General features: G+C 41.4%; 1 protein-coding gene across 1 annotated transcript in view; it reads left to right on the forward strand.

The window, feature by feature from the left end:
• ASXL3 (ASXL transcriptional regulator 3) overlaps window positions 1–24073 on the forward strand; it is a 372418-nt gene that overhangs the window by 292982 nt on the left and 55363 nt on the right. The window contains 2 exon segments of the mRNA XM_030213960.1: window positions 18014–18110; window positions 19280–19385. Of these exon segments, the coding sequence (XP_030069820.1) occupies window positions 18014–18110; window positions 19280–19385 (203 nt within the window).

Raw genomic sequence — 24073 nt, forward strand, 5'->3', positions numbered from 1 at the left:
ACCCGCTTAAATAATTGGTAAGAGGTGGAAGCTGAATAATGAAATCTATAGAAACATACCTCAGAAGTGAATTAATACACTTTCTTATATTTGAAATAAAATTAAAATTAATATAACTCAATGGATGCAACATAAATGAAAAATGAAGATGATAAAATATTAAGAATGCATGATAAAGAATATTTAGTTGATCTATAGAAGTGATGAACAGTGCTGTATGATCTACATTTTAAAAACAGGAGGAAATTCAGGAGCTCTGCATTTCAGTGACCACTCACCAGCATGGCACCATGTGCCTCTTGTCCTCACTTGTTTAGCCCTCTTGACCAAGCTAAAATATCGGCTCGCCTTATCAAATTGTGAGAATCTTTTTTTCTACTTTGCCGTGCAATCGCTGATATGGAGATCGGGTACACAACATAGATACATAGCAGTCAAACTACTGAAAAGAAACAGGGAGTGGAGCAAGGTGTCTGACAACAAGATGGTGGATAGTCTGGCTCCGCCGAACCCCTCCATCTGCTCCACAGGAACCGCTGAAATAACCATGGAGGTAATGGCATGAGTGGAAGCCGCTCTGAACAAAAAATTGCAGGCCATCTATGACAGAGCGGAAGCGACTCATGAACAGCTGGATGGCTTCAACCTTGACATGGACCACCGGCATCAGAGAGTCAGTGACATGGAAGACAGCATGGTTGCAGTGACGGAGCCATCAGAGGTGATTTACAAGCAGTTGGCTGAAATAAAGACCAAGATAGATGACTTAGAAAACTGTTCCCACTGAAATAATCTGATGCTTATTGGAGTATCAGAGTCTCTCAAGGACTTGGAACTGGTGGGCTTTTTTGAATGCTGGCTGCCACAGTCGCTGCAGCTCAATACTCAATTAGACCCCCTGAGGATGGAACAGGCACACATAGTGGGCCCCCCACAGCAAAAAACTCTAAACCCTGTGCAGTAATACCTCAGATCTTGAATTATAATCACAAACAGGCCATTTTGAGAGCTATTCAATTGGGTGTTTCATTGAATTATGAAGAACAAAACATTTTATGTTTCCAGGATTATTCTGCATATGTAGCCACTGCCCAGAAGTTGTTCACTCCTGTTTGTTCAGCCTTGCATAATAAGAAAATTAAGTTCTCTGTACTGTATCCCGCAAAGGTAAGAATGCATTATGGGGAACTGAAAATTCTTTGAGGACACTGGACTGGCTAAAGACGTCCTCAATTCTGTTTCTGTAAGCCTCAAAGAATGATGTTCTGACTCCTGGAATTGATGATTGGCTTCTGGTATGTGTTTAGATCCATAGACCAGTGGTTCCCAAACTTGATCCTGGATGCACCCTAGCCAGTCAGGTTTTCAGGATATCCACAATTAATATTGATGAAAGAGATTTGCATGCAGTGTAGACTGTCTTTCCATGTCAATTTGTGACCCATTTGATGTCCACTGTTTTTTTTCCATGCCTTTGTTTCAGGGGAGAGAGAAGGGAGGTGATGGTACTCAGGGAAAGGAGGGGTGGAGATGGGAGAATATGGTGCCCATAGAGAGAAGGGGAAGAGGAGAGAAGAAAGATGGGAGGAGACGGTGTCCATGGAGGGAAATGAAGAGATGGAAACTAGATAGATTTGATGAGAAAGAAAAATGGAAGAAAGTTTAATGTGAAAGATAGATATAGAGCAGGAAGAAAAAACAAACAAACGAAAATGGTGTTTTAAAGCTGAAAGTTCATCATCGAACCATTTCTCGGAATTATGTATAATCTTTGTCTTAATTTTATATGGTACTGTATTGTCTAATAAATCTGAGACATATTCATGCCACTTCTAAAACAGGTCATTTTGGGGAATAGTCTCGCATAAACTGTGTAATTTATTCCAGAAGAGAGTGGAATCTATCTTTCCTCTGGTTTTCCTTTGGGCACTGGGTTTTATTGGCCTCATTATAGATTCACGCTGTAAATTAGTAAAATCAAGTAATAAATGATCAGTCCAGGGTAGTGAGATGCAACTATTGACTGCAGATTGAAATCCTGTCAATTTACATGAGCCAAAGCTAAAACATCTAAGTTGTGATCTTTATCATGAGAACTTAGAATATTTGGTCTATTAAACCCTAAAGTATCTAAAGAAAATCAAGAAAGTCATTGACCTGAGCGTCTAAACAGTCATCAAGATGTAAGTTGATATCTCCAATTAACATCGTAGCCAGATATTGCAACACATATCTGGTCACTAGATCGTGTAGTATACCTAGTCCATTTTTCTGGAGAAAAATACACAACCATGCAGCACAGTGTGCCAGAGAGTGCAGAATCATAAAATGAACAGCAAAAAACTTCTAAGAGAAAAGTGGAAATCTTTTCTGGTATTTTAACTGTAAAACTTTTTTTTTAATGAATTATAAGACCCCCTTCTTTCTTGTCCTGTTTAGGGGCATAAAATATATTTTACCCCATTGAGTAACATAGATTTCAAACGAGGATCTAAAATAGAAAAACAGGTTTCTGTAAGAAAAATCAGACTGGCATTGATCTACCCTACCTACAGCTGATCTAGCATTTACATAAAAGTACTACTACTACTGCTACTTATCATTTCTATAGTACTACTAGACGTACGCAGCAATGTACTCTGGACATAAAGAGACAGTCCCTGCTCGACAGAGCTCACAACTGGAGTAAAAGAACAGCCAGTAATCATTACTGGTCGTATTACTTTCAAATTTCTAATATTCATAGTGTAGCCCTTCTTCGTTTCATGATAGTTATTTAAAACAGACTCAGATTTCCTTTCACTGATAATCACAGGAATAAAATTTTACTGTAGAAAAAATAACTAAATTATTTAAATTTTCTGAATTTCTAGGTGGCACATAATAATTTCTTTCTGAGTCATAGACTGGAATCCCCTAATCCTTAACCATAGAGCCTGAGGTAGTTGGTAAAGCCCCTCATCCTCACACTAAAAATCCCACAAGAGTAATTTAAGAGAAAACATTCTTAAAAGAGGTAAACAATTTAATACTCTAACTGATCTTAACAACTAATTACCCAAGTCCTTTACAAAGGTGCATGCCTTTGGCTTGCACATTAGATGGTGTGGTGAGTGGCAGTGTGCTGCTAGGCGCTGCAGAAAAATCTCCACGGCATCTTACGTCACCGGGAGTAGATGGAGCTTGCTCCCACGCTCCATCAGCTCTTTCAGAATGATTGTTGAGCAGAGCTTGCTCGCACACCAGTATCTTGCTGGAACAAACGGAAATAATGATTTTTCTCAGATACTGAGCCTTAGCAGTAGATATCAAGTTCTGTCAGCTTTCAGCTTACAGTCACTTTAAATCTCTGCAGCATCTTACGTCACTGGCAGTAGACTGAGCATGCTCCTATACTCTGTCAACGCTGTCAGAATGATTATTGAGCGGAGCTTGCTCCCACGTCTATATCTTGCTGGAACAAATGGAGACGATGATGGGGAATCAGAGCTAGTCATATCAAGAAAAAGACAAATCAATTTACCCAATTATTCATGTTTCTTATACTGTAGTAAATAGTCTCAATTCACTTAGGGGGCCCTTTTACAGAAGCACATCAAGCCTACCTTGCAGAAATTTGACTCAGTAGTTCGTGCCCCCATCATGCTCCATTTCTGGCACAACAAAATAGTTTTTCTTTAATTTTTTTATTTATACACTTTTACAATCTTAACTTTCAAAGAACAAACTTATGAATGATAATGGAAATATCAAAGAAAATGATACACTCAAAAAGAACAAATTTAAGGAAAAATAAATCAATACACTTAGCCCACAATAGTTTGAACCAAGGAAAGATAAAATAAGAAAGAAGAGAAGTCTCCATTTCAGAGAAAATTCTCCCTAGAGACAGAAGAAAAGGTTGACGTTCACTGCCGGCCTAATAGTACAAACATTAACTTGCAGGATCTGTCAAGAATACATTCAATTCTTTTTTTTTTTTTAGCAATTATCAAGTCTAACAGTTTCTTAAGATCAAAAAAACATAATTAATAGCTTTTAGAGCCACCAAGCAATGACAGGAAATTTTTCAAAACAAAAGTTCTATTTAGGGAAAGGACCCTCAGCTGAGGGGCCATAAATTCTTTCCTCCTTTTCTGGATATCTCTTGCCAAATTGGGAAAAATGTATATTTTTAAACCCAAAGAAACTGCATTTACATGACAAAAATACAAGTGGAAAATATTGTTCCTATCCATTTCTAGGGTAAAAGTCACCAGCAATGTGGTACATTCAATTATCACTTCTAAAGTGCTTTCTAGAAATTCATTTAAATTCATACCCGATTGAGGTCTATTACCAGGTCCTCTAGGTAATCCTGAAAGATATTGAGTTCTGATGGGCGGGAGACCCTCTGCTGGGATCCCCAATATCTCCTGAAAATACGAGCCAAGACATTCTTCTTCTTAATAGTCACTGTAGAAAAGCTCTGAAACTGCTCATATCCATCTTCCAACACGCCAATTCTTATGACCTGTTGCCCCAGGTCATTAGATAACGTTCCAAAGTTATCTTTCAACCTTTGTACTTCATTCCCAAAGGAATCTGAAATCTTCTGGAGGGACAAATGCAAACCCCAGATCAGGTCCCACAAGGACAGGACTCCATAGTCACAGCAGCCAGTCTCTGTAAATCTTCAAGGCTTGTAATAGCAAGACTTCCCTTTGGGGTCAAGAACCGAGCATCAGCTTGACCCCCTTCCGATGCCATCACAAAAGTGGTAGAGGTCGTGGCAGGGCCCCCTCGTATAATCATGGAAACAGATACCTCACTTGGGGCTCCATCATGCCGTGCTACTGCCACCACAATACTGCTTCCAGTTCAAGGAGGACCTGAATTCGGGGGGGGGGGGGGGGGGGAGCTAAGCGAAGCACCCTCCATACTGCAGTCTGACAGCGTTCCAGCAGACCCGGTGTTCCCACGGGTGAACACTAAACCTATCAATCGTCTCCTGATTCAGCGGCCAACCACTTCCACAGCTAGAGGGGATGCCCTGGATCTTAGCCTTCCTCTTACTCATTTGAAACAGAGGTAAGGCGCAGCAGAACCTGAAACCACGCTGGAGACTCCAGAGCTCAAAACTGCATATCTGCCTCAGATGCCATCTTGGTTCACAAAATTGGGGGGGAGGGGGGGTTCCAAGCGGTGGGGGGCACACCCGGTGGTAATCGGGTAGCACCATGCCCGATGGTAATCAGGCAGTGCTGTGCACTGCTCAATTACTGCTGGGTTATCACCGGAACCCTTAACATAAGGACTTCTCCAGGAAATGGCCGTGTGCCAATGCCTTTGATTAGCATACAGCCATTTCCTTTCAGGAAAAAAGTCTTTTACTGGGAGCAGTAAAAGGCACCCTCGGCATGCGCTTGGTAAAAGGAGCCCACAACGAGCTTTCTTGTATGTTTTACTAATACATGACATAGGATAATATCAAAACAAAGGCTAATTTGTAAGGGTGATGGCACCTGTGTCTTTGATTGTGACAGGCATGCTAAGTTTATTGCTGCTTTTCTGAAGATCCTGATTCTGTCTGTCTGTCTATCTATTTATATATAGATATATAGAGATATGCTTTGCTTATTTCTTTACTGCTATTTAAGAGATTTGGTTGAGCTTTTGATATATCACTGACCAGAATATGCATAGTTCAATACAACCTGGATGTAGGTGTATTTGGGGCAAGTTTGGGGTGGATCATGGGTGGAATTGCAATTTACACATATACATTTTGAAATATGTGTATTTCCATTACATAGCTTCCTACTATTCCAGAACCTGTGGGATAAATGTGTCTTATCAACCAGCAGCTGCAGATAGAGACCTGAAATCTGATCTGAGACATATCTCTCCAAGCATCTAGTCCAACTCCTCTGTATTTTCTGTCTTCAGCAGATGGAACACACTTTTCAGCCTCTGGTTCTGAGTGATTTGCTCCTGGTCCAGTTGGTCAACTGGTACCAAGTTGAGCTTTGTGGTTTGCTTCAATCTGCAGAGTCATATCTGGAGCTCTTTAGATCCCTGTCTGTGGTGCCATTCAAATTTACTTCTTTCTTCCCTTCACCTCTTCCCTGTTTCTACTACTTATCATTTCTATAGCGCTACGAGATGTACGCAGCTCTGTACACTTGAACATGAATAGACAGTCCCTGCTAGACAGAGCTCACAATCTAATTAGGACAGACAAACAGGACAAACAAGAGATAAGGGAATATTAAAGTGAGGATGATAAAATAAGGGTTCTGAACAAGTGAATAAGGGTTAGGAGTTAAAATCAGCATCAAAAAGGTGGGCTTTTAGCTTAGATTTGAAGATGGTCAGAGATGGAGCTTGACATACCGGCTCAGGAAGTCTATTCCAGGCATATATGGTGCAGCAAGATAAAAGGAACAGAGTCTGGAGTTAGCGGTGGAGGAGAAGGGTGCAGATAAGAGAGATTTACCCAGTGAACGGAGTTCCCGGGGAGGAGTGTAGGGAGAGATGAGAGTGGAGAGGTACTGAGGAGCTGCAGAGTGAATGCACTTATAAGTCAATAAGAGGAGTTTGAACTGTATGCGGAAACGGATAGGGAGCCAGTGAAGTGACTTGAGGAGAGGGCTAATATGAGCATAACTACACTGGCGGAATATTAGTCGTGCAGCAGAATTTTGAACAGATTGAAGAGTAGAGAGATGGCTAAGTAGGAAACCTGTGAGAAGCAAGTTGCAATAGTCTAAGCAAGAGGTGATAAGAGTGTAGATGAGGGTTCTGGTAGTGTGCTCAGAAAGGAAAGGGCGAATTTTGGTGATATTATAAAGAAAGAAACGACAGGTTTTAGCAGTTTCAGATGGCGTTGAGACATCCAGGCAGCAATGTCAGACAGGCAGGCTGATACTTTGGCCTGGATTTCGGCAGAGATTTCTGGTGTGGAGAGGTAGATCTGGGAGTCATCAGAGTAAAGATTATACTGAAAACCATAGGATGAGATCAGAGTACCAAGGGAAGAAGTATAGATGGAGAAAAGAAGAGGTCCCAGGACAGAGGTACACCAACTGACAGTGGGATAGAATTAGAGGAGGATCTACTAGAGTATACACTAAAGGTACGCTGGGAGAGATAAGAAGAAAACCAGGAAAGAACAGAGCCCTGAAATCCAAGTGAGGACAGCGTATCAAGGAGTAGGCTGTGATCAACAGTGTCAAAAGCAGCAGATAGATCGAGAAGGATGAGGATAGAATAGAGACCTTTGGATGTGGGCAGGTACAGATCATTGGAGACTTTGGCAAGCGCTGTTTCAGTTGAAAGAAGAAGATGAAAGCCAGATTGAAGTGGATCAAGAATAGCTTGAGAGGAAAGAAAGTCAAGGCAACAGCGGTGAACAGCTTGTTCAAGTATCTTGGATAGGAAATGGAGGAGGGAGATGGGGCAATAGTTGGAAGGACAGGTAGGGTCCAATGAAGGTTTTTTAAGGAGTGGTGTGACTACGGCATGTTTGAAGGCATTAGGAACAGTCGCAGTGGAAAGTGAAAGATTGAGGATATGACAGATAAAAGGGATGACAGTGGGAGAGATAGTATTAAGTAGATGGGTGGGATTAGGATCAGAGGAACAGGTAGTTATTTTCAAGGAGGAAAAAAGATATGTAGTTTTCTCTTCAGTGATTTCAGAAAAGGAAGAAAAGGAGGCAGGGGTTGGAGGGTTGAGAGAATGGACTAAGGGAAGGAGAGGTGGAGGTGACCTGGTTGAGAATTCAAGTTTAATCTTGTGAACCTTATCATGAAAGTACTCAGCCAGAGTCTGGGGAGAAAGTGAAGGGGGAGTTGGAGGTGAAGGCACTTTGAGGCGAGAGTTCAGTGTGGCAAAGAGACGTCGAAGGTTTGAGCCAAGAGAATTTGTCAACTGGATGTAATAGTCCTGTTTGGCAAGTAAAAGAGCAGACTGGAAGGAGGTCAGCAAGAATTTGAAATGTATGAAGTCAGCATGGGCACAGGATTTCAGCCAAAGGCGTTCGTCAGAGTGGGCACAGGAACGTAGGTAGTGGATTCTAGAGGTCAGCCAAGGCTGGGGTTTGATACGTTTTACAGAATGGGGAATGGGAGGAGCGAGAGTATCCAGAGCACAGGAGAGAATAGTATTATAGGAAGAGACAGCCTCATTGACAGACTTGGATAACATAGTGGTAGAGAAGAGATTTGAAACACTGGAGGACAGAGTAGAAGGGTCAATAGCCTGAAGATTCCTAAATGTATTGGTTAAGATTGGATGTGACTGGGGAGGAGGGTATTTAAGTGTGAAAGTTATCAGATGATGGTCAGAGAGGGGAAGAGTTGAGGCACAGAAACTGGAGAGTGAGCAGTTTGAGAAGAGGATAAGATCAAGACAGTGGCCTTTCTGGTGAGTGGGGGCAGTGGAGCACAGTTGAAGATTGAAAGAGGATGTTAAAGCAAGAAACTGAGAAGCATAAGAGTCAGAGGGATCATTAGCATGAATGTTAAAATCCCCAAGAATGAGGGAAGGAGATGAAGGTTCAAGAAAGAAGGAAAGCCAGGCATCAAAGTCAGTGAAGAAAGGGACTTATCAGGGGGTTGATTAAATGACTGATTCTAGGAGAGGCAGAGGAGCAAATAGACGGATGGAGTGGACTTCAAAGGAAGAAAAACAGTGAGACTGAGGTGGAAGAAGTGGTTGAAATCTACAAGAGGGTGAAAGTAGTAGCACAACACCACCTCCGCGGCCAACCGGGCGAGGAGTATGGGAGAAAAGATAACCTCCATGGCATAGGGCCACAACTGAAGCAGAGTCTTCAGGGTAAAGCCAAGTTTCAGTTAGGGCAAGCAGATGGAGAGTACGAGAGATAAAGAGGTCATGGATGTAGGAAAGACCTGTGGAGCTTTCCTTTTCCAGCAAACAACCTTAAAAAAAAAAAAAAAAAAGGAAAGAGGTTTGCTGGAGAGAGTGGGACAGATTATCAGTCCTGAGCCTTTCTCATCTACAGTAAGACTTGTGGAGATGGTGAGCTTTGGGAGAGCAGCTGGCAGTGGTAATTCCAACTAAAGTTTGATTTGGAACCGCTTGGAGGGCTGCAAGTTCTACTTGGTGCAGGGGAGGGATCCTGACTGACCACTTGGCACATGTTGTGCTTCACTGGTGACAGGGTGAATGGCAACTCCCACGTAGGCAGTTAAACAGTGTTCCCACTCTGGGACCTGCCAGCCTGCATCAAGGAGTTTCAGTGTGTGCAAGACGAGAATTCCGTGGGATGAGGAGGAAACGGTTGATGGTAGCACATCTTCAGATTCGATACAGCATCAAACTATGCCGAGGTCTTCGGGCTGTTCGGCAGGTTTGGTGTGCAGTTTGATGCAGGAATGCATGGGAACTTGTGCCATTTTGTCAGGGCTGACTGGCAGTGAGGAGCAGCCTCTGGCTGCTCATGCGCGGAGCACAGCCACTATTTTACAGCGTCAGGGCCTGACAAGCATTCAGCTGCATCGGAATCTTTGTTTTCTGCAGAGTTCATATTGCTCTTACACCAGGCCTATTTATTGAAGCAGGGGTAGTCAGTTGCTGCAAGGTGCTTCAGTTTCTCTCCCCGCTGCCCCTCCATTTCCTAAGATACCTCATTTAGACCTCAAGGAGTGGGCAGATGAGGCTTCCGTGCTGAGAAAGTCTCATCTAGGCATGCAGCCGAACAGAAATGAATAAAGTGATGGGGTGGTTCCTCCTGATGAAGTGAGCGAAATGCGGTCCTGCATAGAGGAACCGATGTTTGCATCAGAACCAAGTTCACAGCAGATGTGGGAGCGATAGATTCATTCTGTTCATCAAGTACCTGAAGGCGACTGAAAGTTGTTGGATTTATTTTGAGAACAGTGCTAGCAACTTACAACAACTTCCAGAAATTCATTGTGGAACTGGAAAATCACAGATGTCAGCGTCAGAGACTGTTTCTTTCAAGATTGTTGAGATCACTTGTGTTTTGTGAAGTGATAAGCATTTATGTAATGAGTGGTGCTACGATATCTAGGGAAGCACCATTTAATTGAGAATATAATCAAACGTAAAAGCACAAGTAGTATAAGAAAGAACAACATGAGCAGTACATACATGTATAATCCACTAGACAGGTACTATGAATGAACGAATGTGTATGAAAGGTACGAGTGAGTATTTTTATTATAGTTGATTTTAAATACATGTGCATTATTTTGAAGCATATGTGTTCAATAAAGATATTTTGTACTTAATAGACTGGAGCGAGTTAGTAATTAATTGTAAGTGTGTTCCAGTAGCTCTATTGGGTCCCTATTTGAGTGGTAATGAAAAGGAATGCCAAAGTGCCCAAGTTCTTCAACTGTTGGAAAGAACTGGGCTCGATGGGGATCGATGCCCTAGCACAGCTCTGGCTGGAGACACATCTACTGTACGTCTTCCCTCCTTGCCCCATGGTAGGCCGTGTGTTGAAAAGGATCTCATTGCACCTGGATCAAATAAGTCTAAAAGTCCCGGATTGACCTCGAAAGCCATGGGTACGTAGGCCTGATTTGACTGCTGGATGGAGTTTCTTCTCCATCTTCTGCAGGTACACAACCTACTACTGAAGAAAGCTCATGGATGATCTGGTGCTCATGGATGATCTGTGCTCCTTTGATCTTACGCCTTAGCCAGTGAAAGAGCACAGTCAAGATAAAAAGGTTATTCTGATAAAGTGATTGTTACCTTGCTTCAAGCTCAGAAATGCTCTACATCCATGTGCAAGGGTGTGGAGGACGTTCAAGGACTGGTGTTCTGAACACAGACTTTCTCCTTTCTCTGCTCAGATCGTGCACATCCTAGCATTTCTCCAGGCAGGACTTCAGAAATGACTGGCATTGTGTTCTCTAAAGTTACGGCTTTGGCCCATTTCAGGGGCCAACTACAGAAGAAATTTCTTGCGGCTCAACCGGTTATCATTCAGTTCTTGTGGGGAGCAGGCCGCTTGCCTCCCTTTCATATGCTGTGTCCAGAATGGAACGTTCATTTAGTCCTTCGGGATCTTCAGATGCTTCCTTCTGAGCCGCTCCAAAAGACCTCTCTGAAAGATCTTATGCTAAAGACAGCATTCTTGGTGGCTGTTATGTCAATATGTAGGGTTTCAGAGCGTCAGAATTCATTTCTTTGCTTTTCTGAGGTGGGGGTCTCCCTGCACATGGTTCCTTCCTTTCTTCCGAAAGTAGTATCAGCATTTCATCTCAACTAATCTGTGGAGCTTCTGTCCTTTTGCAGAGCCTGAAGAGGCTCAGTGTTCTTGCTTGAAGCTTATTGATGTGCGTAGAGTCCTTATTAGATATTTGTAAGTCATGAATGAGTTTTGCAAATCAGACAGACTGTATTTGTTTTTTGTTAAAAAGAGGCTTATCCTTATGGCTTCCAAACTCACAATTGCTAGATGACTGAAGCAGACTATCACATCAGCTTATTTGCTTGCAGGGAAGCAGGCTTCTCAGGCCTTGTGAGTTCATTCTACGAGGTGTACGCAACTTCCTGAGCAGAGACAACCTTACTGTCTTTGGTGGATATTTACAGGGTTTGTTTGTTTGGTCGACACTGCATACTTTGCCAAGCACTACAGGGCAGACGTTGCAGCGTGCTCTGAAGCCAGTTTTGCTACTTTGGTCCTCAAGGATCCCACCCACTCTATGGATTGCTTTTAAATATTCTACAGGTTCTGGAATAGTTGAAAGCTACATGATGGAAGCAGAAGTTAGGTGTTACCTGAAATTTTTCTTTCCATTAATCCTGCCCATTATTCCACCCAAGGTTTCTGAGATGTTTAGTTGGTGCAAAGTAATGGGTCAGATAACAACTGTCACCTTGCTTGGTGCTTCCTGCATATCTCTTGTTCTCTACAAGTTTTCCAGAGATGAGAGAAGTCCACACATGTTTGCTTGTCTGGTTAGTCTTAGGTTAGTGAGTTGTTTAAGGTTGATGTGTTAATTCTGAGTTTCTCCTTACTGCTTGTCAAAGTAAATATTGAGGAGTTCGACTGGATGCCAAGAGAGTTCAGTTTTCAGTTCTCTATCTCCCTCCACCTTGCTGGTTGATTGACGCAACTGTCCCACAGGTTCTGGAATAGTGGGAAGGACTAATGGAAAGAAAATTATCAGGTAAGACCTAATTTCTTCTTACAACTGCTCACAGACATAAATATCAGTAGTTTAATTTAGCCATGATTTCTGCAACTTTTCCAGACATTGTAATAGAGGCATGTGGGTACCTATATGTCTTTATTAAATAGGTTCCAAATAGGCATGTTCTTATAGTTTAATAAAACTTGCTATGCCGCCTAACCTAACTAGCAGATCTAAGTGGTTTACAAAATAAAACAAATTTCAAAGTAGGAAAGAACTACAATGAAAACAGGAAAGAAGTGATACACACAGACTATAGCATTCATACTTATCTGAAACTACACTAAAGGGTAATAAATGGGGAGTGGAGGGGAGGAGACAGAGGTAGAAAAAGGAGGGGCAAGGACAGGACACCGCTAGGACCTCTACAAGAAAGGATAGCAGAAGAGCAGTAGACTCAGGAAAATGCTTAAGTGGGGGCAAATTCTTGAGTGAAAAGCCAGGCTTTTATGGAATTCATTCCCAGAGAATCTGGTAAAAGCAGTTACCTTAGCAGGGTTTAAAAAAGGTTTGAATAATTTCCTAAAAGAAAAGTCCATAACCCATTATTAAGATGAACGTTAAAAAAAAAATCCACTACTTGCTTCTAGGATAAGCAACATAAAATCAGTTTCTGGGATCTTGCCAGGTTCTTGTAACCTGGATCGGCCACTGTTAGAAGCAGAAATTCAGGCAGTACGTTTCTAGACATTTAAGCTAGAGAGTGGGGGTGACAAAAGGAAACAAAGGATTTCAGAAAGTCACCTCCAGAAAAAACATGATGACAAAGGGATAGATCATGTAAATTAAAAAAAAATCCTAACAATTTACATATGGAAAGCAATGAGCACAAATACTCGTAGTCTAAGTAAAAAATGTTCAAGATCTGCAAGTCTGATGTTTGAGGAAAACTTGGATATTGTTGCTATTACAGAGGTGTGGTTCAATGAGTCCAATGTATGGGATCATACAGTACCGGGGTGTAATCTTTTTAGAAAAGACAGAGAAGGGTGGAGAAGTGGAGTTGTACGTGAAAATGTCAGAGCTGCTGAAATGCGGGGTACCTGATGAAAGGAAGAAGCTATATGGATCATCCTGGCAAGAGAAGATGGAACCTGTATCCACACGGGTGTTATCTACAGACCTCCAGCACAAATGGAGAAGATGGACAAGGACCTGATAGAAGATATTCATAAGCTTGGTATGAAAGAGGAGCTGCTATTGTTGGGAGATTTCAACTTGCCTGATGTGGATTGGAATGTCCCGTTGGCAGAATCAGAAAGAAGTAGAGAGATAGTGGATGCCTATCAAAGTGCTTTGCTCAGACAACTGGTGATGGAACCCACAAGGGAAGGGTTGACGCTGGATCTACTGCTCACAAATGGAGGAAGTGTTTTCAGTGTCCATGTGGGTGCCCACCTAGGTAATAGTGATGATCATCACACGATATGGTTTGATGTAAGAGCAAAAGCGGAGTGCGGATGCACAAATTCAAAGTACTGGAATTCAAATGTACTGATTTTGTTAAAATGGGGGAATACTTGAAGAAGGAGCTAATGGCAGAGGTAGGAATTGGAGAAGTGGAAGTGCAGTGGTCCAAGCTGAAGACTGCTATAAATATGACAACCGATCTTTATATAAGGAAAGTAAACAAGAACAAGAGAAACAGAAAGTGTATATGTTTCGCCAAACAAGTGGCTGAATAAATAAGGGCAAAGAGGCTTTATTCAAGAAATACAGAAGAATGCAACAAAAAAATCATGGAAAAGATTACCAGATTAAGCTCAAACAAGCGAAGAGGGGAATATGGCTAGTGAAAGTGCAGGCAGAAGTAAAAAATGGCTAAACATGTAAAGAGAGGTGACAAGACCTTTTTTTAGATATATTGGGGAAAGGAGAAAAATTAGGAATGGAATTACAAGACTGAAATATACTGAGAATTCCTATGTGGAGAGTGATGAGGATAAATCGAATGTGCTAAACAAATACTTCTCTTTGCTGTTCACTGAAGAAAATCCTGGAGAAGGACCACAGTCAGTGGCCAAGGGTATATCTGGAAATGGAGTGGATATTGCGCCGTTCACGTTTATAAACAGCTTGAAAACCTGAAAGTGGACAAAGCTATAGGGCCAGATGGGATCCCAAGATACTGAGGGAGCTCAGAGAAGTCCCGGCAGGACCTCTTAAGGATTTATTTAATAGATCGTTAGAGACAGGAGAGGTTCCGAGGGATTGGAGATAAGCTGATGTGGTCCCTCTTCACAAAAGTGGAGACAGGGAGGAGGTGGGAAACTACTAGCCGGTAAGCCTCACATAGGAAAAATAAGGGAATCACTTATAAAAGGAAAGGATAGTTTACTTTCTAGAAGACAACGAGTTACAAGATCTGAGGCAACATGGCTTTATGAAAGGAAAGTCCTGCCAAACGAATCTGATTGATTTCTTTGACTGGATGACCAAAGATCTGGATGAAGGGCTTGCCATAGATGCAATCTGCTTGGATTTCATCAAAGCTTTTGATACGGTCTCTCACAGAAGAATCTTGAGAGGGCTGAAATTAGGACCCAAAGTGGTGAACTGGATAGGAAACTGGTTGACCAACAGGTGGCAGAGGGTGGTGGTAAATGGAATCAGCTCTGAGGAAAGGAAGGTGAGTAGTGGAGTGCCTCGGGGGTCTGTGCTGGGGCCATTTCTGTTTAATATATTTATGTGAGACATTGCTAAAGGGCTAGAAGGAAAAGTTTGAATTTTTGTGGATGTCATGAAGAGAAGGGATCGCACAAGATTAGAAGAATGGTCAAGGGTCTGGCAGTTAAAATTGAATACTGTAACAACTCTGGGGTAACAGAAAATGTCCTGGTTTCAATGTTGTACTTTCATATATATGCAATAGAAATCGTTGTTGAATGCTTGTATTATCTTATTTTTTTTCTTTTTTATATGCTGTGATTAACACGTGAAAAAAGGTGACAGCATCTAGCTAATGATATATGGGTGGTCAGTAAAACACATGCTGCTGAGGCTGGACTACTGAAAAGCAACATATAAACCCGACATCATCGCACCTCTGCCCTACCTAACGCCTACTGAGTATCTTATGATCTCCTTGATATTCAAGCAACTGTGAATAAAACCTCGGTAGATGCTGAAAATAGCAAAATTGGTACTTAGCTTAGGGCTGGATGATATGTGACTGGAATCCGTCAGGTGCTCCTCTGTAGTGCCTCAGCTCTATCTATAGTGGTCCTTGCTGGTGTCTAAAAATACAGCTTTCTTCATTGACTTTTTATATGTTCTCTTGTTGACATTCTCATATTCTAGGTTCACTTTCTCTCGTTCTCAACACATCGTGTGTTTCGCCGTTATCGCGTCAACAGGAGAACTTAGTCTTAGGACTAGTAGCCATAATTTTTTATAATGTAATCATCTAATAGGTACACCACCCTGCTCTTCCACGGCGTACCTACCAGTTTGGATACTAGGCTTCATAGAGAGGGGTATAACCAGCAGAAGAAAGGAGGTGTTGATGCCCCTCTACAAGTCGTTGGTTAGGCCCCACTTGGAGTATTGTGTTCAGTTTTGGAGGCCATATCTTGCTAAAGATGTAAAAAGACTGAAATCGGTGCAAAGAAAAGCTACAAAAATGGTTTCAGATTTGCGTTGCAAACCATACGAGGAGAGACTTGCCGACCTGAACATGTATACCTTAGAGGAAAGGAGAAACAGGGGTGAAGTGATACAGATGTTCAAATATTTGAAAGGTATTAATCCGCAAATGAACCTTTTCTGGAGACGGGAAGGTTGTAGAACTAGAGGACATGAATTGAAGTTGAAGGTGGGCAGACTCAGGAGTAATGTCAGGAAGTATTTTTTCATGGAAAGGGTGGTAGATACGTGGAATGCCCTCCTGCGGGAGGTGGTGGAGATGAAAACGGTAATGGAATTCAACACAAAGGAATCCTGTGTAGAAGGAATGGATCTACGGAATCTTAGCGGAGATTGGGTGGTGATGCCGGTAATTGGAGAGTAAAACCAATGCTGGGTGGACTTCTACGGTCTGTGCCCTGATCTTTGCTGAATAGATATGGATGGGCTGGAGTGTAAATTTTAAGGGTCTTCGAAGTTAGCTTCAGAACTTTTACTACAGGAACAGTGCTGGGCGGACTTTTACGGTCTGTACCCTGAGAAAGGCAGGGACAAATCAAACTCGGGTATACATTTAAAGTAGCACATACCATGTAAAATGAGTTTATCTTGTTGGGCAGACTGGATGGACCGTTGAGGTCTTTATCTGCCATTATTTACTATGTTACCTCCCTTCTCATAGCAGCTGCATTAGGAAGCACCAAAAGTCCTCTAGAAGTGATTGTGTAGGCACATACTCCCAGATTCTATATAGCTTGACTAGATTTCCATGTGGAAATCCAGGTGGATTCCATAATAACGTGCAGAATATCGATTTAACAAGGTAATTAGTGTTATCAGCTCTTATAAATTGCGCACATAACACAGTGTGACTAAATTGTAACATTCACAGAAAAAAAAGGGGAGGGGATATGGGCATTTCGTGAACATTATAAAATTTACAATATGTCCCATTGTGACTAAATCTATGCGCAGGGATTTACGCCACGTTTTCATTGGTGTAAATTGTTGCGCTTAGTTTTAGTCGCAGTGAAGTCCGCCTAAACATATTCTATATACTGCGTGTAAATCCAAGCAGTTTTTATAGGATACCCCTAGGCGAAATTGCTTACCGCAAGGTAATTTTAGACGTCATGTATAGAATCCCCTCATAAGGTCTTATTCTATAAAGGTTATGCTCCTAAATTTACACTCATAAATTTAGGAATGTAATTTATTCTCCTAAATGTATGCTAAATCTATGAACGTAATATACCCTAAGAGGTCCTTTTGCTAAGGAGCGCCACAGAGTTGCCTACGCTGGTGTAGATGCATGTATTGGATGCGTGCAGGTTCATTTTTCAGCGCACCTGCAAAAAAGGCCTCTTTGTTTTGGCCGAAAATGGGCGTGTGGCAAAATGAAAATTGGCGCATGTCCATTTTGGGCCTGAAACCTTTCCGCCACCCATTGACTTAGCGGTAAGGTCTGGTGAGCTAACCAGGCAGTAATCATCAGCGTGTATACAAGGCCGATTACGGCCCGGTTAGCGCTGCGCTCTGGAAATTTTCCGGGGCGTGTAGTAGGCGAACATACAAAATGAAATTACCTCCCAGGCCATGTGGTATCCAGGCAGTAGTTCCGAATGGGCGTTGTAGGCGCCTATGTGGCTTAGTAAAAAGGCCCCGTAAATTGGGTGCATAAATTTAAGAGCATACATTTACACTTGTAATACAGGAGCGTAAATTTAGGAGCATAACCTTTATAGAATAAGGCCCATACGGCACTAATTGAGATGCCAGCATCCGTGGCTGATCATCACAAATGGCCTTAAATGTCATCCAGAGCAGTTTAAAAGCACATCTTTGCTGCATTAGTAACCGATACAACTATCTAAAAAAGGAGCTGCTCCGCTTCTCCAGGGTATCTTACATAAAAACCTAGCTGACAAGTTTTGAGCTAACCTGTAAAATGCAATATAAAATGTTGTTCTAGGCACTCAAGTGGCTTATAATGTTCTTCTCTAAGTAGGTTGCAACGGTCAATATTCCTAAAAGTAGTTTGTTGTTCTGATGGCAGTAAGGATGCACTTCTTGTACTAGAATGGTATGTTTTAGTATCTCTGCTGATACAAAGTCTCACACACACCGATCTGCAATTATTATTTTTTCACTCTTGTTTAATTTTAGCTGACAGTGTCCTCTGCTACTATTGACTTGTTTTCTAGATGGGAAGTGATGGAATTTTGCGCCTCAGTAGTTCTGCTCTGAATAATGAGTTTTTTGCATATGCAGCACAAGGGTGGAAACAGCGGTTGTCAGAAGGTAACTATGCACTCATTATTTTGTTTTGTAAAAATGCTGGGCTTTAAATAAATGATTACATTTTGTGTGTTGAGGGGGGGGGGGGGGTATAACTATGTTCAGAAATGTTTGTGTGACATCAACCTAATACAGTGGTAAGTTAAACCACAGCAAAGGCAGATTTGTCTTAACACTTTAAAATACTGCTAGAAAGAAACTTCTTATGCACTGTACTTTTCTTTTTAATGAGCTGACTTTTTCAGAGCTGTGCAGCTATGTTATACCATGGTTGTTTGAAAATGCCCAGATTTCTGCTGATTGTCTTATGCTAAATTTCACGCTGGGACTTAATTTAGCTGTACTAAATTTCATGGCATGAAATATGCCATATAAACTTTGTAAGTGGCAGGCACAGCAGCAGTTACCCAGCATGGCCGTATTTTAACTCTTGAAAATTTGCACAAGTACAGATTATAATCAAAACATAATAGCAGCCTTCCATTCCCTCTCCCTTCTCTCATCTTAGTCATCCAGAGGAGGGAAAGGAATGGCACCAGCAGTTATTTATTTATTTATTTTATTTATTTAGATTTTGCTCACACCTTTTTCAGTAGTAGCTCAAGTTGAGTTACATTCGGGTACTCTGGATATTTCTCTGTCCCAGGAGGGCTCACAATCTAAGTTTGTACCTGAGGCAATGGAGGGTTAAGAGACTTGCCCAAGATCACAAGGAGCAGTAGTGGGATTTGAACCGGCCATCTCTGGATTGCAAGACTGATGCTCTAACCACTAGGCCAGTCCTCCACTTAGTGCAGAGTCTGAGAGTCAGTCCATACTCACAGGTCCTAATCCCTTACACAGTTTCTGGTCTAACAGGGATCCTGTGCAGGAGGAGAAGGAGTCGGAGTCTATACATCCACACTCATATCCTCCTATTGCAAGTTGCAAGATGGAGTGGAGGGAATGAGAGCATAGGTCCATGCAGTGGCCAAATGGAAGGAGGAGTAGCCCTGGTTCTTTGACTCCATCCATTCACTTTGTAACCCCAGTTTGGGGTCTTGACGCACAGTGTGGAATCCACTAAAGTACATAAAAAACTGAAGCCTTGTCAGTGCTTTCTAGTTGGTTGGTATGGGAATTGATTTGTTGCCAAGTATGAAAATCTTTACCGAATATTTTGACTTTTGTAGGAGAATTCACTCCAGAAATGCAGTTACGGATCAGACAAGATATTGAAAAGGAAAAGAAAACAGAACCCTGGAAAGAAAAATTTTTTGAAAGGTTCTATGGTGAAAGGTAAGCAAAGAAGAGAAATAAAGGCTGACATTTTTCTTTTAGCTTCTAAAATGAAAATAAGGAGAGTTCCCTAATTTACAAGAACAAAAATTATTCTTCTGAAATATCGTGCATCTTCTAAAAGGCATTCAGAAGTATAACGTTTGAACTAGCCAGCTGGCAAAAAGAACCCTCAGTGCTCTGACATTTGAGATTTAAAACATTTTGGAAGGGTTTTTTTTTTTCTATTTTATTTTTTTCAACTTAAAAAGTTAATACATTTACTGCTTGTGAAATGTGCCAGAGTGGTTGCACTGGAAGCCAAAGTCTTCCATTTATTTACTGAAGAACTACAGCAAGAGCAGTGCTTACCCTGGAGCTGAGCCCTAGACTGAAACCACCACCTCTAATGGTGTCAAAATACAGTATACAGTTTCTGTGCCCATTCCTCTCTCCCGAGGTAGCCAAGAAACTCCCAGATATGATTTCTTTTTTTGTAAGAAATGTCCATTGGGATTTGGACTGAGACCACTAACTTGTTCCACCTAGGCTAAGGAATGTCTTTTGGATGGTGAGATATTTGAACATGACTGATCGGAGCTTATTGGGAACCAGCAATAGAGCTGAAACCTACATTGTTGTACTCATCTTCGGAGACATCCAATTCCCTTTGTTCAGTTTTGCAAAATTTAAGAGCTCCCTTGCTGTAGAATACTATCTTTTGGGGCTTCTAGCTGCAGCTGAGAAAATACATTTGGCAATACAAGCTGCTGCCACAAGAACTATTACTTAAAGTAGTTTTATTTATTTTATTTTGTTACATTTGTACCCCGCGCTTTCCCACTCAAGGCAGGCTCAATGCGGCTTAGTTATTTTCACATCCTTGGATTAAGGATGAAATATAGACAGCTCTCTATAAACTTGGCTTAGATAGCTTTTCCAGAAAGTGACATGGTAGGGTGTCCTGCAGAAATACCGAGGGGCCCTTTTACTAAGCTGCGTAAGCATCTATGCGCGTCAGTTTGGAGTTACCGCCCAGCTACCACGTAGCGGTTGAAGTAATTTCATTCTTGGCGTGCATCTGAAAAATAATTTTTATTTTCTGGTGCACGTCCGCTACGCGCACAGGTCATTACTGCCCGGTTAATGTGTGAGACCTTATCACTAAGTCAATGGCTGGCGGTAAGGTCTCAGACCCAAAATGGAAGCGCACCAATTTTTATTTTGCCGCACGTCCATTTTCTGCAAAAATTGTTAAAAGGCATTTTTTGCAGGTGCGCTGAAAAATGGATCTGCACGTGCCCAAAACACATGCCTGCACTACTGCAGGCCATTTTTCAGCGCATCTTAGTAAAAGGACCCCTTAAGTTCTGTCCTTTCCAGTGAGTCTTTTCCAACACTCTCATGAATCGCTTGGGTGCATAAAATATGTGACTGACTTTTCTTGTAGACACAATATATATCTATTGAGAAAATATCTTCCAAGGTGTATTTGGATAACATTGAATGCAGAACTACATGAAAGTTTTTTTTTAAATACCCTCTATTTTGAATGTGAGGAGTATATGGGTGGGGGCAGGGTGGGTAAAGAAGCTTCTAGGTAGACCTTTTAGTACATAGCAATCACATGGATAATTTATTGGAAAAGACAAGTCCAAGGCCAATTTATGGCCCTAGTTTAGCTGTCATTGTGATAGCCAAAGAAGGAATTGCAGAGCAAGCTGGATTGGCAAAGCACAGGCCTACATGGAGTAATTGATTTTCTTTATTTTCAGCATTTATAAGTCTCCTTATAAAACATTATTCATTAGTGTGATTTTGTTTCATAGATGGCTTAATACTATATTCAGACAAATTATTTACATAAACTTATATACTGTTAATCCAAAGGACTTTTCTCTTAACAAGTCACAAGAATATTAATTAGAATCCTAACCTATATATGAAAAACACGCAATAATAAATAAAGCCACAAACATACACCCAACAAAACCATAAAAACTTTTTTTTTTAAGTGTATCATTCGTAACAGTACTTTTCTGCCTTTCTCAGATATCTTCTTCCTAGGCTTGCTAACTTTTTCGTAAAGAAAAAAAACACCACCCACCTCTCCTCTTGCCCTGCAGACCACCTGTCCAGTAGGCAGGCAAAATAACACCTGTTGAACATCACACATACTTTTACCACACTGGATAACAATCAAAGCTCTGATTTCCGCTGGTAAATGTCATTTTACCCATATAAAGAGCTTTGATTGTTGCCCTCTAAATATTTATGTTGTAAAAAAAAATAAAAGTGCAAAATATTGTAAATATTAACCTACACACATACTTTTAATTCCAGTTAATGCCCAATACTTTTGTCCTCAATTTAACAGATTCCCCAGAGCTCCCTGTACACATGATCCATCCCCAAGCTCCCCTTCTTATATATTTTGTCCCTTAAATGTAGCACTTCTGAAATACACACATTCTGCAATGTGCGTTTTGTATGCAGACATGCTCTCACAATTTCTTTTCCCCCACAGGGTTAACAGCCCATGCCAGGTTGACTCATTCAGATTGTATTGTGTACAATTCATGGATTTGACTGATTAAGAGAAATCAGTAGGACTAACAAAATTAAAATGCCATGTATGCAGTGGGGCAAAACCAAGACTAGATCAGCCTGTTCACCAGCCAAGGGTGAGCTGGCAACTGTATGCCCCTCCAATGCAGTAGAGTCCATCTAGTGGTCTCAAACCACTCATCACCCCTAGTGATCACCAAGTCCAATTTCAGCCACCCAGTAAAGCTATCGTTATAATTACTTGATAGTATCATTCAACAAATTCTTCTATATGGGGGTGAAGTCTGGAGTCTGTATAGCATCACACCTCTGCTTCCATAGCTTGCACTCCAGATTCACCAACAATGGAAGTAAGACTTCCCTCTTACAATTCACCAAGTTTGTAAATGTTCAATTATGGTGTCATTTCATTTCAATAAAAACAGTGCGTTCACGTTCTGCTGCTAGACACTGTTTTTAAAGGGTTTGTGTTACTTCACAAAGACTCTCGGAACCTATATTGCAAACACCATACCAAAAGAACATCAACTCCTCGGACTCTAAACTTCTGTGTTTATACAATAAACACTGTGGTGGCAGTTCTATAAGTGGGCGTCTCATTGTAAATGCCCTGATGCTGTGTGGTGAGAGTGTATTTTATAACAGAATCTGAGCACCCAGATTCCATTATAGAATGCTAATGTAACCTGATTTTGGCTCATAAGAACATAAGAATAGCCATACTGGGTCAGACCAATGATCCATCTAGCCCAGTATCCTGCTCCCAACAGTGGCCAATCCAGGTCACAAGTATCTGGCAGAAACCCAAGTAGTAGCAACATTCCATGCTACCAATCCCAGGGCAAGCAGTGGCTTCCCCCATGTCTATCTCAATAGCTGACCATGGATGTTTCCACCAGGAACTAGTCCAAACCTTTTTTTAAACCCAGATACACTAACTGCTGTTAACCACATCCTCTGGCAACAAATACCAGTGTTTAACTATTCATTGAGTGAAAAAATATTTCCTTCTATTTGACAGCCGTAGACCAGGTGTAAACATGGGCTCCTAAATTCAGCAAAGGTGCGTATAACTTCCAACATTCTGTAAGTTACACACATACCTGGGAGCCCCATCTGTACCCCTGCCATGTTCTGCTCACTTGTTCGTCCACCTTGCATCTGCATGCTGTGCCACTTATGTACACCCTCATAGATTAGCACTTAAGGCGCTAATGCACGTAAGTGTTACTTTTTGGGTGCATATGTGTGCAAAGGAGTGCCTACCCACAGCCACCTAGTTATAGAATTGCCCTTCACATTTTAATAAAAAAACAAATAGAAAGAGAGTCTGCCAAAAACTGGAAGAAAGAGGAATATTGCCATTGGAAAATCTACAGGAAGTAATAATGCAAAATTATATAATGCAACTAACGCACCTTATGACAGTGTTTCACAAACTTTATGTAAAAATTCGTGTAACCCCAGATGATACAAACAAAACATCAAACCCATTCCACTTCCCTCCCTCATCTACTCCCTCTCACTTACTCGAAACACGAAGAAAGCAGTAGTGCACTCAGAATTCTGCATGGATTTCTAGTCTAACAGGAAACCTTCACAAAATGAGGAGACAGGGCCTGTGAACATTCATTAACTCAAGCCCCCATGCTGACTGCCATTACTAGCTGTAGGTCACAATGAAGGTCAGAGGATGGAGGAGCAGCCCTATTTCTATGACCCCATCCACTGATGATGTGATCTATTTGGAGTCCTTATCCACAGTTTGGGAACCTCTGCCTTATGAACTCCAGAAAGAGGCTTTCTTTGGAACTTAAGATCATCTCCAACATACCCTGGCATAGGTGTGAGGTTCATTCCTGACCTGATATGTGCAAAATTAACTCATTTGAAGACACTACCTAGCATAGACCCTAGGCCTCCTACTGGAAAAATAAAGCCATCTAGACTACACAGAAATTACACGCTAGCAGAATACAGCACAAAACACAAAGATGCCCTCACCAAATATAAAATAAGGGACCACAAATTAGAAACAGAAACTTGCAGACAAAAACTGAAGAAATCCAAAAGCCAGACAGAAGAAAGTGCATAACTTGAAATAGGGAAGCAGAAATATATTTGCTACTGTACTGTCAAAA

This window comes from Microcaecilia unicolor, chromosome 1 (assembly GCF_901765095.1).
Source record: "Microcaecilia unicolor chromosome 1, aMicUni1.1, whole genome shotgun sequence".
Classification (NCBI taxonomy): domain Eukaryota; kingdom Metazoa; phylum Chordata; class Amphibia; order Gymnophiona; family Siphonopidae; genus Microcaecilia; species Microcaecilia unicolor.